The sequence below is a fragment of the Gamsiella multidivaricata genome, assembly GCF_025024155.1.
Source record: "Gamsiella multidivaricata strain RSA 2152 chromosome Unknown BC939scaffold_26, whole genome shotgun sequence".
Lineage (NCBI taxonomy): Eukaryota > Fungi > Mortierellomycota > Mortierellomycetes > Mortierellales > Mortierellaceae > Gamsiella > Gamsiella multidivaricata.
The window spans coordinates 317150-331966 of NW_026251734.1; the positions used below are offsets into that span (position 1 = coordinate 317150).

The 14817-nt window shown below is 50.1% G+C and overlaps 5 protein-coding genes across 5 annotated transcripts; 1 reads left to right on the forward strand and 4 right to left on the reverse strand.

Moving 5' to 3' along the window:
- Positions 1–49: 49 nt before the first annotated feature.
- On the forward strand, positions 50–1304 carry BC939DRAFT_396240 (uncharacterized protein; the record flags this gene model as incomplete). The annotated part of the gene is made up of 3 exons (XM_051552277.1): positions 50–674; positions 776–910; positions 1033–1304. 3 exons carry the CDS (start codon positions 50–52, stop codon positions 1302–1304), a joined length of 1032 nt encoding a protein of 343 aa, XP_051413135.1.
- A 261-nt stretch (positions 1305–1565) lies between these two features.
- BC939DRAFT_492347 (uncharacterized protein) lies at positions 1566–4716 on the reverse strand (the record flags this gene model as incomplete). The annotated part of the gene is made up of 5 exons (XM_051559521.1): positions 4068–4716; positions 3668–3942; positions 2968–3544; positions 2573–2842; positions 1566–1999 (listed from the first exon to the last, which is right to left on the reverse strand). The coding sequence occupies exons 1-5, from the start codon at positions 4495–4497 to the stop codon at positions 1566–1568; spliced, it is 1986 nt and encodes a 661-aa protein (XP_051413136.1). The 5' UTR covers positions 4498–4716.
- Positions 4717–5623: 907 nt separating this feature from the next.
- BC939DRAFT_449026 (uncharacterized protein) lies at positions 5624–6983 on the reverse strand. The gene has a single exon (XM_051555319.1). It carries the CDS (start codon positions 6826–6828, stop codon positions 5773–5775), a length of 1056 nt encoding a protein of 351 aa, XP_051413137.1. The 5' UTR covers positions 6829–6983; the 3' UTR covers positions 5624–5772.
- Positions 6984–9230: 2247 nt separating this feature from the next.
- On the reverse strand, positions 9231–10718 carry BC939DRAFT_396256 (chromatin remodelling complex Rsc7/Swp82 subunit-domain-containing protein; the record flags this gene model as incomplete). Its single annotated transcript, XM_051552279.1, has 2 exons — positions 9231–10192; positions 10292–10718. 2 exons carry the CDS (start codon positions 10716–10718, stop codon positions 9231–9233), a joined length of 1389 nt encoding a protein of 462 aa, XP_051413138.1.
- A 629-nt stretch (positions 10719–11347) lies between these two features.
- Positions 11348–13763, reverse strand: BC939DRAFT_449031 (actin). Its single transcript, XM_051555320.1, has 5 exons — positions 13621–13763; positions 13478–13481; positions 12816–12911; positions 12008–12669; positions 11348–11901 (listed from the first exon to the last, which is right to left on the reverse strand). The coding sequence occupies exons 2-5, from the start codon at positions 13478–13480 to the stop codon at positions 11535–11537; spliced, it is 1128 nt and encodes a 375-aa protein (XP_051413139.1). The 5' UTR covers position 13481; positions 13621–13763; the 3' UTR covers positions 11348–11534.
- Between the last annotated feature and the right edge of the window lie 1054 nt (positions 13764–14817).

Genomic DNA, 14817 nt, shown 5'->3' on the forward strand with positions numbered 1-14817 from the left:
TTCCTCTCTCCTCATCCCCTCCTCCGCTCACCCCGACGGGATTCACACAATGACATCCATCCTCCTCCTCCGCACCCGACCCGCCTTCACCAAGGCCGCCCCACTCCTCTCCCTCCGCCCCCTCTCCTCCGTCGCCTCCCCTTCGCCCTCCGCCGCGGACATCATCGCCAACTGGAAGACCACCATCCTCAAGAAGCCCGTCCTCATCGAACGCGATACCATCCGGCCCCAGAGCCTCCAACAACTCGCCATGACCCTCGACAAGACCACCCCTACTACCTCTGCCACTGCTCTCACTAAAAAGGGTGCACCCTTGCCCGTCAACTGGCACCATGCTTTCTTCCCTCCCATGATCGGAGAACAGGATCTGGGTCAGGACGGATACGAAATGACCCATGCACCCCCAGCACCCTTCCTGGCACGCATGTGGGCCGGCGGTGGAGTCGAACAGAACCCGTCGAACCTGCTGCGGGTGGGCCAGGAGATGCTGATGAAGACCAAGTGCACGGGTGTGGATATCAAGCAGAGTCGCTCCGGTGATACGATGGTCTTTGTCAGTCTTGAGAAATTAATCGAGAACGAGCAGGGCTGGGCATTGACGGATACGAGGACCTTGGTCTACATGGAGAAGGATGAGAAGCGACCCCATGCGCCCAAGCCCAAGGTCGTGAAACGTACGTGATCTTTGAACCGGCTCATTATTATTTTGGATGGGGTATTCGGACCGCAACGATTGACGCGATCTGTCGGCTCAACGACTTTTCTTCATCCCTAGCTCGACGACAGGCGGATTTCTCGATGGCGGTCCACCCAACGGCCATCACCCTCTTCCGTTATTCGGCCATGACTTTCAACAGCCATCGCATCCACTTTGACCACGAATACGCGAACAAGGTCGAAGACCACCCAGGTGCATTCTCCAGTCTAAACTGAACATCTCTTAGCGAACATTACTTTTAAGTCCTTAAAGCTAACGCTACCAATTTTTTATCTTCATTATCAATCCCGTGTCCGTGTCCGTGCCCATGCCAGGTTGCTTGGTCCATGGGCCCCTGACGGCGACTTTCATGCTCGAGAATCTGCGTCAGAAACTGAATCCCGGATTGATCATCAAGAACTTCCAGTATCGTGCCCTGAGTCCTCTCTATGTCGATCAGCCCTTTAAAATCTGTGCAAAGAACACAGCCGTGGTCCCAACCATGGACAAGGACGTATTCGAGAGTTACGAGGTCTGGGTCGAGAACCCTGAGGGCGGATTGGCCATGTCTGGCACCGTTGAAGTTGTCCGGGAGGCCAAGGCATAGGACAAATACCTATATACTTCTTATTTTGAAAGAAAAAAAAATGTTCCACAGAGATCGCCACCAACCTCATGTTTGCTGAGCGCATTATGTCGCCACCAATTTTAAAATATTCGTATGTTGCCACCAAGTCCCATAAGACGCGACTGCATCCCGCCTCAAATGGCTCCATTGAAAACGTTGCAATATATGTTTATTATAATTATAATCCATTCTAAAATGCTACACGGGTCTATGTGGTACTGCGTTGGAAATGACGGCAGCTCATGGAGCCCAGGTCTCGCGATGAAAGTCGACTTGCCACCGTGCCTTCTTGCAGCTCTCCTCAATCATATCCACAAACGCATCCGGTCCGCCCCCAAAGACCAACACCCCTCCTCTCCTGGCCTCCTCCACTTCCATTGCACAGCCATCCTCGCGTCCGATGCCAAGCGCCTTCAGCTCTTGAATATGATGGTTCACTTGTATACGACCACGCTTGAATGGAATGGTCCCTTTTGCCACATGCACATCCTTCACTCTGTTCCTGTTATCGAGGTCGGTGTTCTTCACCGGACGAGGCGATGCTGTGTCCAGTCCACTCAACCCCTGAACAAGATTTCTGTACGCGTTCTTCACACCTCCATCTCCTGCGCTATGCGCTTCCGTATCCGTGATGCTTCCAGACGATCTACTCTGCCACAGATTCGTGTTCCGTGCTGCCCAGAGTCCCAAGTACCCCAACACGCTAGCCGCCACAATATGCAAGATCCCCGGCAAAACCGAATATGACCACAGACACCGGTTCGTCTTATGCTGATCCCTGTCCCTCGTCGTCCTACACCAATGCGTCTCGCCGTTGTAGGTCCCCTCCCAGGGGATGGACCGACTCCAAAGGAACACAATCATAGGCACCACAAGCATGATCGTTGTCGCCACAAGATCCTTCTTCGCATGCACAGTCGCGATCGTTGCCGAGGACGCTGCCTCAAATGTCGGCAGGGACTTGTACTGATACATCGCTGCTATCTCCGCCGGCGTATCATCGACCTTGACTGGAATCGTAATCGGAGAACATGCCGACGCCGCATTTGTGATAGTCATCGAGCTAGAACTAGAGCTGCTCGCAGCCTCCATACAGCAGCCCTTACCGTCCCCACACCCGTCACATCCATTCACGCTCACCTCTGCAGCTCCATATCGTAGCTTCCTGCCCTTTGCAAGCAACGACGTCGACTCGTTCACTGCCTTACCACCATCATCCCCATCCACTCGACCACACACAAACTCACTCGTACACTCTCCACTAGGACACTCCGCTGGCGGCGTATACTTATCCGGTCGCGAGACATAGAGCTCTGTGTGCAGCCAGGACGTGAACCGCGGGTCGTGCGTGATACGGTGCATGAAATCTCCGTAGGCGTAGAGTTCACTCTCATATCGGAACGTGCCGATCAGATAGACTTGAATCGTTGCCGGGTTGTCCATCGTCCCCTCTGCTGCCTCGATCTGCGCCGCAATCGCCTTCAACAGCGACATGAACGACGTGATCGCCGCTCCAGCTATAATCAGCAAAAAGAACCGAAAATACTGTCAATGAGGATTGTCACTCACATCCGGTGACTTCCCATAGAGTAGTCAAAAATAATAAATAATAAAAAATATAAAATATAAAATATAAAAATACCTGCAAAGATGACCATGACATTTGTCGAAAGGTAATCATGGTTACGATCCCCAAATGCTCCGTCGATATTCGCCTCCACCAGAACCGTCTCCTCACTCTCTTCACACATATTCGCCAAGGCACCTGTCCAGCTCGTCCTTGTCTCCTGGAACGTTCTGATATACAGCGTCATCGAGTAAGGATCCTCGGCCCAATACGACGCGATCGTGAACGGATGGCATATCGAGCTCAACTCGGGTATCTCCACATTCACATAGTCACCCGGGTAATAAGGCTTTAGGGGTTCGAGCCGGTTCCTGGAGACCATGACCAGTGTCATGATATCGGCCTCCTTGTTGAGTGTGCACTCGACTTTACGCGCGATCGAGCAGGACTGGATGAACTTTGGAACGAACCGATCGGCGAGATAGAGACAGACGGATGGGAGGACATAGTACCAGATCATGTAGTATGGAAAGTGCATCAGTGTACCCAGGAAGACGATGACCGTGAAAATCCTATGGGTGGTGATGAACAGCAGATAGCAGCTCCTCCTAATCTGAGGGATCGCTGTGAATCCAAGTCCCAGCAGTGCAACCTAACACGCATTCAAAAAAGAAAAACGCACAATAAGATTTATGTTCAATCGACTCGACCATGAAAAAAGACTCTTGTGAACCCAAAAAAAAAAAAAAAAAGCGGGCTTTTTAAAAGTACTCACATATGCAAACAGAGCAATCATGTTCTGCGGTCCACGCGTGTTGCCATCAAAATTGAAATTGCGCCAAAAGGCATCAAAGTGCACGTAATAAAGGATATAGCTGACCATATGAACGGTGCCCCAAAAGATAAAGGCCACGCCCATCCACCGATGTAACGGTAGGATATCTGCATAGGTGAACCCCAAGGCCTGCAGCATCGATCGCCGCAGCACCAGCAAAAGCAGCATTCCACAGGACCCCATCGCAGCATAACCACATCCAAAGGCCAGGTACGCTAATGAGTTCATCCCCATCGAAGAAAAAAAAATGCTTGTCGGTTATCATCATTAGATCTACCCATGGCTTACTTGTCAAACCCCCCTCCTCAAAGGACAGGAGGTATACCAACCAACAACTTACCAGTAATAGCCCCATAAACCCCCAAGAACTTGATTGATTGCGGCAGATATGTGACAATCGGCTGCAGGAACCACACCAGGTTCAACAGTACCGAGACCAAGACCAGCATCCAGTACCTGACCGTAAACCCGAACCATGGGTCATGTCTCTCCCAAATACCGATCCTCTTTCGCTCGCTAGCCGTCGCAGTCGAGACCTTGGCGATGCTCTCCCGAAAGATATTATCTGCACGGTAGTAGTGGCCCCAGATTGTGACCAAATGGCTGGCGATCGCAGGAAGGATAAAGAGCGTGACGAAATAGAGGTCGCGTTTGTTGTAGTAATAAATGTCTCGGGAGCCGGATCCACCCAGCCAGGTCAATGTGAAATCTGCGACCAGGTAGAGGGTGAAGACCAGGGTGAAGGAGAGTGCTAGCGTTTGGAACTTCATGTTGGTGATATGACAGATAGTGGGAGCTGTAGTTCTGGGATGAATTGTGTAGGATGGGCGGGGGTCAGAAGGGTGGATGGAGCGGTATTAAGGAAAGAGACGGACAGGTGTGCTGTTTTCGAAGAGTGCAACGAACAGTGCGCTCGTATACGTGGTGAAAGATGTTTGCACTCTTGCGTGATACTTCTTCTCCAGGGGTATAGTAATACACAGACAAGGGTCAGGCAGGCAGAGGAGGGAAAAGAGGAGAGGGAGGGAGGGAGGGGAAGGCGAAAATAGGAACAGGTGAGAAGAAATGGTCGCCGCTGTCCTATATATTATTTTCGCTGTCAGCACCAAACAACAAAAAAAAAAAAAACCTTACCCGAACACTAGACTAACGCTGTTCTCTCTAAAAAAACCATTCAGCTAACAACAAAAGTGCGGAGAAATAAAATAAGACAGCAGTTTCGTCCGCAATGCTGGGGTAACTTGTAAATTACCCGTGGACAAGTAGCGATGCTTCCTGAAGAACCATACCATCGCATGTGTGCTTCCCTGGTACAAGCTACAGGTACAGATAATTACCTCCGCAGCAAGATGCATGCTCAACAATAATAAAAAAAAAAAGGTAGGTGGTGTGGTGTGGTGAAGTGTCACATTGCGAACGCCCGATCTAAAGATGACCCGCAGCCCCTTATCAGATTTTTTTTTATCTTGTTTGGCCCTGGGTTGGGCGTAAAAAAAAAGGATCTGATAAGATTTGTTACCATGCCCTCTTCTATCCCATGCAACCCTATTTCATTCTCCCTGAATGTTCCGACCCTTCTTTTTTTTTTTTTTTTTTCCCTTAATCCTCTACTTTGCTTGCCTTTGCCCTCCCAGATTGACCTCCCTGCAGCTCCTCTTCTACATCGTTTCGTTACGTTCCGGCCTCGTCCATATTGGGTATCCATCGTCATGACTCTTTTTGCAGAGAGATGAGCGGATTGATTTTTTTGGTTAACTTATCAACTACAGGAGTTTTGCTTAGCAAAATATTCATAATTGACAAGGTCTGGCCAAAAAAATCAATCCGTTCATCTCTGTCTTTTTGATTTGATGCGTCGAATACTTCAAACAGGACCTGGTTAACACATACGATTCGCGTTGGACAGCGTGGTATAACTATTATTAACTATTAATAATAGGAGGTGGAAGTGAATATGAAGCTAGTCTACAGGAATGCAAAGTGAAGTGAGGAACCAGTGGGATGAGTGGAGAGTAATGATAAAAGCGTGATGTGCCTAGGTTTGTTTACGACTTCCAGATCTCACCCATCCGGCTCTTGAGCCATTCTACAGACTCTCTCAAGCCCTCGCCCTCTCCATCCGACCTTGTGCTCTTCACGCACCAAGCCCTCACCTTCTGTGCGTCTCCTGTTGCTCCTGCTGTCTCCATATCCTTACCGCCCTGCACCGTGACCCTGCCCTCATCATCCCACTCCTCACACCCCAGGATCTCTGCAATCTCGTCCACCCTAAAGCACGTCTCCTCATCCATCCCCGCCTTATTCGCAAACACTACTACAGGGATATCCTTCCTCCGGAAATGCTCGTCCTTGACCAACGATGCCAGGAACTGTCGTGCATTCAGCAAGTGGTCCATCCCACGGGGGTCATTCTTGCGGGTGGCGTCCACGATATAGATAATTCCATGTGCGTGAGGGAACCAAAACGTCTGTGCGAGAATTCGAGGGACCGGCCAGGTGGTGTCGAGTGAAAACGCGTGCACAGACAGAGTCGCATTCGCGGATGCACTCAAGGGGACATCTTCATGTACTGCTGCTGTTGCTGTTGTCGACAGGGATTCTTGATAAAGCGTTGCCTTGTCATCCTCATCGCTGTCCGTCGTTCCATCCCTCGAGTGTCCTCCCCGTGCAGCGTTCAGCAGCGTCGCCTCACTCTCTGCACTCGACCTCCTTATCGTTGAATGTCTCCTGCTTCCTCCTCCCTCCTGATCGATCTCCTCCAACCCCTTCCCTCTCGCCTTCACCTCCTCATCTCCCTCAGCTCTAAATGACGCCCCAGACCGTCTCCTCCTCTCCTTTTCGCTCAGTTCCGTCGACGTCTTTGGCGAACACGAAAATGAACCGTTCGATCTGAAATACGCGACAAAGAACCCAGAGATCTCCTGGTAATGACTAATCTTGTTCGTGCTGGGCAACAAACTAGACATCTTGTAGAGCGTACTCGCCAGCGGCGCAGAATCCGATCCCAGCACCAGGATATTATAATGCGGCGGACCCGCAGGCTGTGCTCCAGCAGCTATCTTTGCGGACGAGGGTAAAATCAATTGGGATAGGCTGAGCATGTTACGCAAGGACTGGACAAAAGTGGACCTGCGCTTTTGGACCCTGGGTGTGACACTAGTGGTCGTCGTGGCAATGTTGTCCTGGAATTCGGCTGTGGTGGGTGATGCACATTGTGGCTCTTGTGAAGGCGGAAGAGGCGGCAGTTTGCTGTTGTTGCTGCTGTTGTTGCTGGTATCGACAATAACGCTCTGTCGCTTGTTCCCGAAGAAACTGAACGTCGTCGGCGATGTTGGAAAAGTGGGTGAGATGGGCGAGAGGGGAAGTGCTGGAGACGCTGCCCCGCTGCGAGCAACATCAGAGAGAGTGGCAGAGGCAGTGGGAGGAGCGGGCGAGAAGTAGTCCCAGACGCTCTGACCAGGTGCCAGGCGGTCCGCAATGATATGGGTGAAGGAGAGGACATCGCTCGTGGACTGGCGGGGCACCAGTGGAGGTTTCTTCTCCATGAAAGTGTGCGAAGGATTGGGGATATCCATCGTCGATGATTGTACGGTAGTCATGGTCCTAAGCGGATGAATATATTCCAAGTATTACTTGTTGTTATGTGGATGAAGAAAAAAAATAAAGGAAGGGAGGATTGCAAAAAGGAGTTTGATGAAGAAGAAAGAAGAGAAAGAAGAAAAGGTTCACTCCACGCTTTTAAACGAATGCAGCCATGCATCCCAGGGCAAACCTTCGCAACCTTCACAGCGATGCTCCTGTCGCCTACCTTTCTCCCTCTATCACAAGGTATCCCCGGAGCCCTTATGCTCTTCCGTCTCTCATCTATACATAATTCCCTTCGCCTTGCTCTCCACTATGTTCGCTCGTGTTGGTTGAGGAGGGAAAGGAATAATTAAATATAGCGACGCTCTCAAACCCATTCTCTTTTCATACAACTTAGTCTACAACTAGCAGTGTGCCCGTGGTCCATGCTCTCAAATCCACGCGCTTGCGATCATAAATGAAGGGAATCAAGTATTAGGGCATAGACGATGCGCCGTCGTGGATGGCGACGATGCTTGATGGCCTAATCAAACGCCCGTCTTATTAATGGTTCGAAGAAGCTATAGATATATTTAATCGCATTTCTATCTTTCATCGATGAGGATCGATGAAGGCGCGGCTCTCTTCGCCTTGCTATTTCTATACACATATTCTTTTCCTCTCCTCTCTCTCTCTCTTTGTGAAAAGAGCGTCTATGGCACATTACCCAACAGCCCTCCCCTTCCCTTCACGCTCACATACCTCTTGATCCCTCGGCAAAATCATCTCTAAACATGCTCCGTCTTCTCAGCACATTTGCCGAATAAAGCGCAGAGATGCTGTCCTGACATGCCATCAATTACCAGTTACCACAAAAAAAAAAAAAAAAAAAGGGAGACGTCCAAGTTGTCCAGTGTAAACATCAAACTGGAATTGAGTCGGTGGAACCTTCAGTTTCGGGCCCAAAAAAAGGGTGAGGATTTAGCGATCGGGGTCCCTGAAAACAAAACGAGAACCCCTGGTCCTGAAAGAACCCCCAAAAAAAGATCAACCTGGGCCCAGTGTCCTTTCGTCAACAGGCCTCAGTCCATATCCACGTACTTAGCCACGGAGTTGCTTCATCAACTCCGAAAATCCTTGCCTTATTGTTTCCGCGTCATTCGCCTTCGCACTAAGCGCAGTCTTTTTTTATTTATTTTTGTTACTCATTGTTTCGCTGTCAAATACGCTGCTTTTTTTTTTTTATTACAATAAAGTTAGGTGATATAGGAACCAAGCGAGTGAAAATGACAGAGGCGAGAGGGGGATATGACTAAAGGACGACTGGCATTTTGTTTCGCTGTCGAACGCTACACGATGTCCAGTTGCTGTTTAGGAAGGGAAAAGGGATCAACAAAAAGGACGGATGGTCTAAAAGTACAAGTGTGTGTACATATGCGTATATGTGTGTGTGTTAGGAAAAAAATTGGACTTTGAGGTCTTCAGTGCCTGCGGCCATACTGCGGAGGTACGGCTTGCTGCATTTGCGGCTGATATTGGATCGGCACTTGAGGCTGCTGTTGCTGCTGTTGCTGCTGTTGTGGCCATTGCTGATGCATCCGCGGACGCTGCTGCTGCTGCTGTTGCTGTTGCTGCTGTTGCTGTTGCTGTTGCTGCTGGATATTAGGCTGGTGATGTGGTTGTGGCATTGACTGGCCGTGCTGCTGCTGAGCCGGCGGATGACTCTGCTGCGTCGAAGCTGCTTCTTGACGAGCTTGTGTAGACCACAGATGGTGGATATATTGTGCATGAGCTCCCATGCTCTGGGGGAGAACAATCCTGTAGGGTTGCTGAAATCGAGATTGATGGCTAGATAAGGATTTACGCAAGAAAATGCACTTGATGTTAGATATCTACATTGGTGACACATATTCAACCTGTCCTGTAACCACAGTAACACTTACATAGGATATGCCGCCTGGTATTGACCACTCAAAATCGAGAGCGGGTATCTCGTCATGTCCTCGTTGTCGTCTTCTTCCTCCATCGCCTTTGCGGTCTCTGCTTCCTCCAGCTGGCGTTGAATCTCCTCCGGAATCGCGGCCCAAACGTTCGGGTCGTGGATAAAAGGAGGTGGTGGCATGCCGCCCTTGATCTCAATCTTCACAGCTGCTTCCACGACAGGTCCGATCGAGCGAGGGACCGACACCACAGCTGGTGGTGCGGATGCATCCGATGACCCTTCTGATTCTCCTGATGATACTGGACGAGCGGTCGAATCCGCAGGATGATCCTCCTCGGCCGTAAGGACCACACATCGATTGGGCTGCGAATACTTCGGAATCTGCTCGATGTTCGTATGAGGATCCAAAAACCTGGGGTTCTCCGTGCGAAGTATCTTTAGCCGCGAATTGAGTGCACGAACAGCCATAGCACTCTCATACTGCCAGTTCAGGTCCGTGATATGTCGGGTCGCATCATCGTGCATCAATTTACGTTTGGACAACATGGATGTGCCCTCGCCACCCCCATTTGCTCTGCCAAACCTATTCTGGTCGTCAGCATTGCGCGACATATCGCCATCCGATTCGTCCAAGGCGTCTTCCTCTGTTGCGTTTGCTTCGTAATAGTCATCGACGCGACTCCTGCCGTTTTTGATGATCCTGGCTCCGAAGGACTTGAAAATCGAGCGAGCGGTGACAACAGCAATGAGTTTCGACTTGAAATTCGCCATGAGCATCCCGTTCTCGATCATCCACCGTCTTTCCTCGACAGTTGTGTTGACGCGGACAAGCTGCGGGTTTTTGAGGAAGAATAGATAACTGTCCCTGAACCCGAGAACGCGTGCTGGATCCATGGATAGCATATAAATCCTGTCGCCTCTTTCCGGTAACTTGAATGTCTTGCATTTGTATTGCCGGCCTATTGCATGCATAAAAACATCATTAGTGGTAATTAGTAACTTCATGACGAGGCTAACGCGAACAGAGTTTTAAGAAGACCGCATTGACCAATTCGTACCTCCGAGTAGCTCGCCATCTTTGGTGACCTTGGTTTCACCCGCCTCGTCGATCTCTCCCTCGATTTCTTCCAGGTCTTCTGGCGGTACTGACGTCTCCTCAACTGTATCCTCAACCGCATCCTCAGCTGCATCCTCAACTGCAGCTTCCTGGCCATCCTCGTCCTCTTCCTCCTCGCTCCCATCCTCATCCAGATCTCCTGCTTCTTGGCGAGTGCTTGACCGAGAAGACGCTTTCCTGGTCGGCCTCCTTCCTGATGGACTGCCCCTGGGTGTACTCTCGGAATCCGATTCCTGCGTTTCTGCTGCTCGTCTGGGCCGTCCCCGTCGCTTAACAGACCCCTCGCGTTTGACAGTGCCGGCAGACGAGGCACTGGAGCCACCTGTGGTTGTGCGGCGCCCAGCTGTACCGGGCAATGATGGTGCCATATTATCCGAGCGTGTTGATCACTGATATCCGTACGTCTGGTACGTCAAAAAAGGCGTTTGTTTAGAACCAATTGAGAGTCAAGCCGGGCTTGTGCTGTTCCTTGCTGCTGCGTGGTTTCCACGATAAGTTCCCGAGTGGTTGCTGAAGGAGTGTGACACAGAGGTTGTTGCTTCGGCTCGCGAAATAATAATAATAATAATAATAATGAGACCTATGCACAATTGAATAATAAAAAAACCCGAAAAAAGCAGATCTGTCAGTCCAGTGCTCGAGTGACTCAGGGGCGACATGGTTCAGAGTGGATGGCGCTGTCAATAAATTTATTCCTGTAAGTCCGTTGTGGCGCGAACAGGCCAAACGATGGCGTCTCTTGGGTCACGGTGTCGATTCGTACCTTTTGTTCAGAGGGATGGATGTAGCTGTCAAGGAATCAGGCACCGAAAGATGTGTAGTGCCTTCCTTTTTCTCTTCTTTTTTTTCTACCCCATGTCATCTGCTCTCATCACTTCCGTGACGAGTCCCATTCATCACGTGCTTCCTCCCGTGCAAATAAAGACAGGTCTTTCTTGCACATCCAAAAAAAAAAAAATTTGAAAGAGAACAGATCATTGATAAGGAGTACATAATAGGGAGCATCAAACGCGAGCGGCGCATGTACATGTGTGTTTTGGTGTGTTTGGTATGTTTGTATTAGCACAATTAAAGGCAGCGCATATCCTAGTATAAGCGGCTTCCAAGTTTCAGTTTACATTCTGCGTCGTCTCTTGAACGCTTTCTCCACCATCGTACAACTCTCTCCAGCATCCATCGCGCGCTTAGAAGCACTTGCGGTGGACGATCGAGGGACCGGACTCGTCGTACTCCATCTTCGAGATCCACATCTGCTGGAAGGTCGAGAGGGAGGCGAGAATGGAACCTCCGATCCAGACAGAGTACTTGCGTTCTGGGGGAGCAACAATCTTGATCTTCATCGAGCTGGGGGCAAGGGCGGTGATCTCCTTCTGCATACGGTCGGCAATACCGGGGTACATGGTCGTGCCTCCGGACATGACAATGTTTCCGTACAAGTCACGACGAATATCAACATCTCCCTTCATGATCGAGTTGAAGGTGGTCTCGTGGATACCGACGCTTTCAAGACCAATGAACGAGGGCTGGAAGAGGGCCTCGGGGGCACGGAAGCTGGAGATTCAATCAATAATAAAAGACAAAAGCAACTAGTGAGTTTGAACCAATCTGAAATGACGCATCAATCAACATTGGAAACATGGGTGGGTGAGAAACTTACCGCTCGTTACCGATGGTAATGACCTGACCGTCGGGCAACTCGTATGACTTCTCGAGGGCAGAGGACGAGACAGCGGTCTGCATCTCCTGCTCAAAGTCGAGGGCGACGTAGCAGAGCTTCTCCTTGATGTCACGAACGATTTCACGCTCGGCAGAGGTCGAGAAAGAGTAACCACGCTCCATGAGGATCTTCATGAGGTAGTCGGTCAAGTCACGACCAGCGAGGTCGAGACGGAGAATGGCGTGGGGAAGAGCGTAACCCTCATAGATGGGGACGGTGTGAGTGACACCATCACCAGAGTCGAGGACGATACCGGTGGTACGACCGGAGGCATAGAGGGACAAGACGGCCTGGATGGAGACGTAGAAGGCGGGGGCGTTGAAGGTCTCGAACATGATCTGGGTCATCTTCTCGCGGTTGGACTTGGGGTTGAGGGGAGCCTCGGTCAAGAGGACGGGGTGCTCCTCAGGGGCAACGCGGAGCTCGTTGTAGAAGGTGTGATGCCAGATCTTCTCCATGTCGTCCCAGTTGGTGACAATACCGTGCTCGATAGGGTACTTCAAGGTGAGGATACCACGCTTGGACTGGGCCTCGTCTCCGACATAGGAATCCTTCTGACCCATACCGACCATGACGCCCTGATGACGGGGACGACCAACGATCTGTGAAACAAGAATAGAAAAATAGGTACACTGGATTAGTTTCATATTTCTTTGTACTTGCGTACCCGATCTGTTTGTGAGAGCTGCTCTCAGCAGGAATGCGTGCGAGTCCACACGCGTCCACAGTTCATTTTCCATTCACTTACAGAGGGGAAGACAGCACGGGGGGCATCATCACCGGCGAAACCGGCCTTGCACATGCCGGAACCGTTATCAATAACCAAGGCAGCAACTTCGTCTTCCTATAAGGTTCAGTTGGACAAACATGACGAGGACTCGTTAGTGATCTCATCTTATGTAGCGAGAGCGGGCATCGGCACAGGATCCAAGCGGTGAATGACTTACCATTCTGGATAACAGGACCGCAGGTGGAGCGGATGGAGTGAGAGGGAAAGAAGGAAACGAAGGAACACGCAAATGGTTAGTTGAATTGGAGTCATAGAGAAGCGTGCGACTTCTTCTTTCTAAAAGCACACCCCCTGAACTTGGACAAATGACCAGAAAAAGAAAATACAAAATGGATAAAAAGCTCAGGTACAGGGACACGCAAGGGGGGGGGAGGGGAGAGAAACGAAAAGAACGTTGCAAGAGCGGACAGGAACAGCGGCAACCACGCTCCTTGCCCTTTCAACCCCACCAAACAGGCGAGTATGAAAAGAGGGCCATCGACAGCAATTGACACCAAATGGTGGTAGCAGAAAGAGCCAATGACCATGTCATCTTTTCTCCTTTCCCAGAACGATCAAAGGTCGATACGGAGCAGGAGGCGTACGACACCAAGTTGCAAAAACGGTGGATGCGCGTGCGACATTGACAGCGACATGGAAAGGGGGGGAGGCAGATGTCGTAGCAGACACAGCAAACTAGCGGCAGCAGAAAGAATGAAAGAACGAAAGACAAGGAGGGGGTTCCTCCTTTGCAAACAGAAAAAGAGAGATGAGGGTCACCTACTTTGATGTGATTAGTGGGGTAAGTAAGTAAGGTTGGTGAGGGTGAAGCAGAGATGAGATGAGGATGAGATGATGAGAAAAAGAAAGAGAAAAGAAAAAGAAAAAGGGAGAGATGGCAGAAGTTGTGGAGTATATATACGTATGCGGGACAAATTAACGAAGACACCACGACGACACCACTCCTCCTGCTCCCACTCCATTCGCCGCTTTCTTTTCTTGGGTATATTACAGTAGCGCGCGATCCATATTCCCGACACACCGCCTCGAATGCAGGCAAGCACGTTGTTTCACATCCTAATGGAATACCTCTTCTAATAACCATTGTTGTTGCTGTCGCTATTGCTGATGCTAATTGCTACCGCCGATAACTTTGCCTGCCCATATCTCGAATGCATGTTTGACTGTCGGTCTATCCGTACCCATTTCTGGCGCGATGCCCATGGTTCGATGCCATCCGTTCTATATATAAACACTCTCGATGCTCAGCATTCATTTAACGTTCCTGCAAGTTATCGGACACGACTTAGTTGCGAGAAAAGTAAAAAGGAAAATAAGCTGTTCAAAAACCATTGGCACCACTCATGTCCTCCAACCTCTTTTTTCGCTTTACTTTGCTCACCTGTTTTTTGTTAAAAAAGAAAAAAAAAAGTGTTGCTCTGATTCTCCCGCTCTCTCACCATCTGCTGCTCTTTCTTTTGCAATGGTAGTCGCTGTCAATGCTATTTCTGATCAGGGATCTGCGTGTTCTTAATATAACGCCATGCTCGCATGTCCTCGTCGGTCAGGTCCCTCGGTTATATTTTTCAAATACACGTTCGCAGCTACAGTCGTCTACATGATGTACGTCTGCAGAGTCCATGCTGACAAGCGGGCGTGCGACGGATGGTACCACGGCTAGACGCGTTTCGTGTCAACCGATGACGCTTTCACGGAGCAGATCAGAATATAGATATGTACCTCTGCCGACTGTTTTTAACGGAGACCGAGCAGCAAGGCAGGAGAGGACGAGATAAGATATTGAAGCATTATTCCACCTGCTTTCTGTTCATACAAGTGCGAGCGCCTTCAGTTGGAATGAAGGGGAAAACTGGAACAACACCGTTGGACAGCGGTACTCATGATAGCCCAAGCGGATCCAACGTTACCACCAAACAACCAGTTCAAATCCTAATAATCAGATCTCTCTGCGCGCGTTTTT

Coding starts and splice junctions, on each gene's coding strand:
- BC939DRAFT_449031 (XM_051555320.1), bottom strand. Junction 12,670..12,815: donor CCCGTGCTGTCTTCCCCTCT/GTAAGTGAATGG, acceptor CTTGTTTCACAG/ATCGTTGGTCGTCCCCGTCA. Junction 11,902..12,007: donor ATTACCATCGGTAACGAGCG/GTAAGTTTCTCA, acceptor TTGAATCTCCAG/CTTCCGTGCCCCCGAGGCCC.
- BC939DRAFT_449026 (XM_051555319.1), bottom strand. CDS start 6,828: ATGCTCAGCCTATCCCAATTGATTTTACCCTCGTCCGCAAAGATAGCT.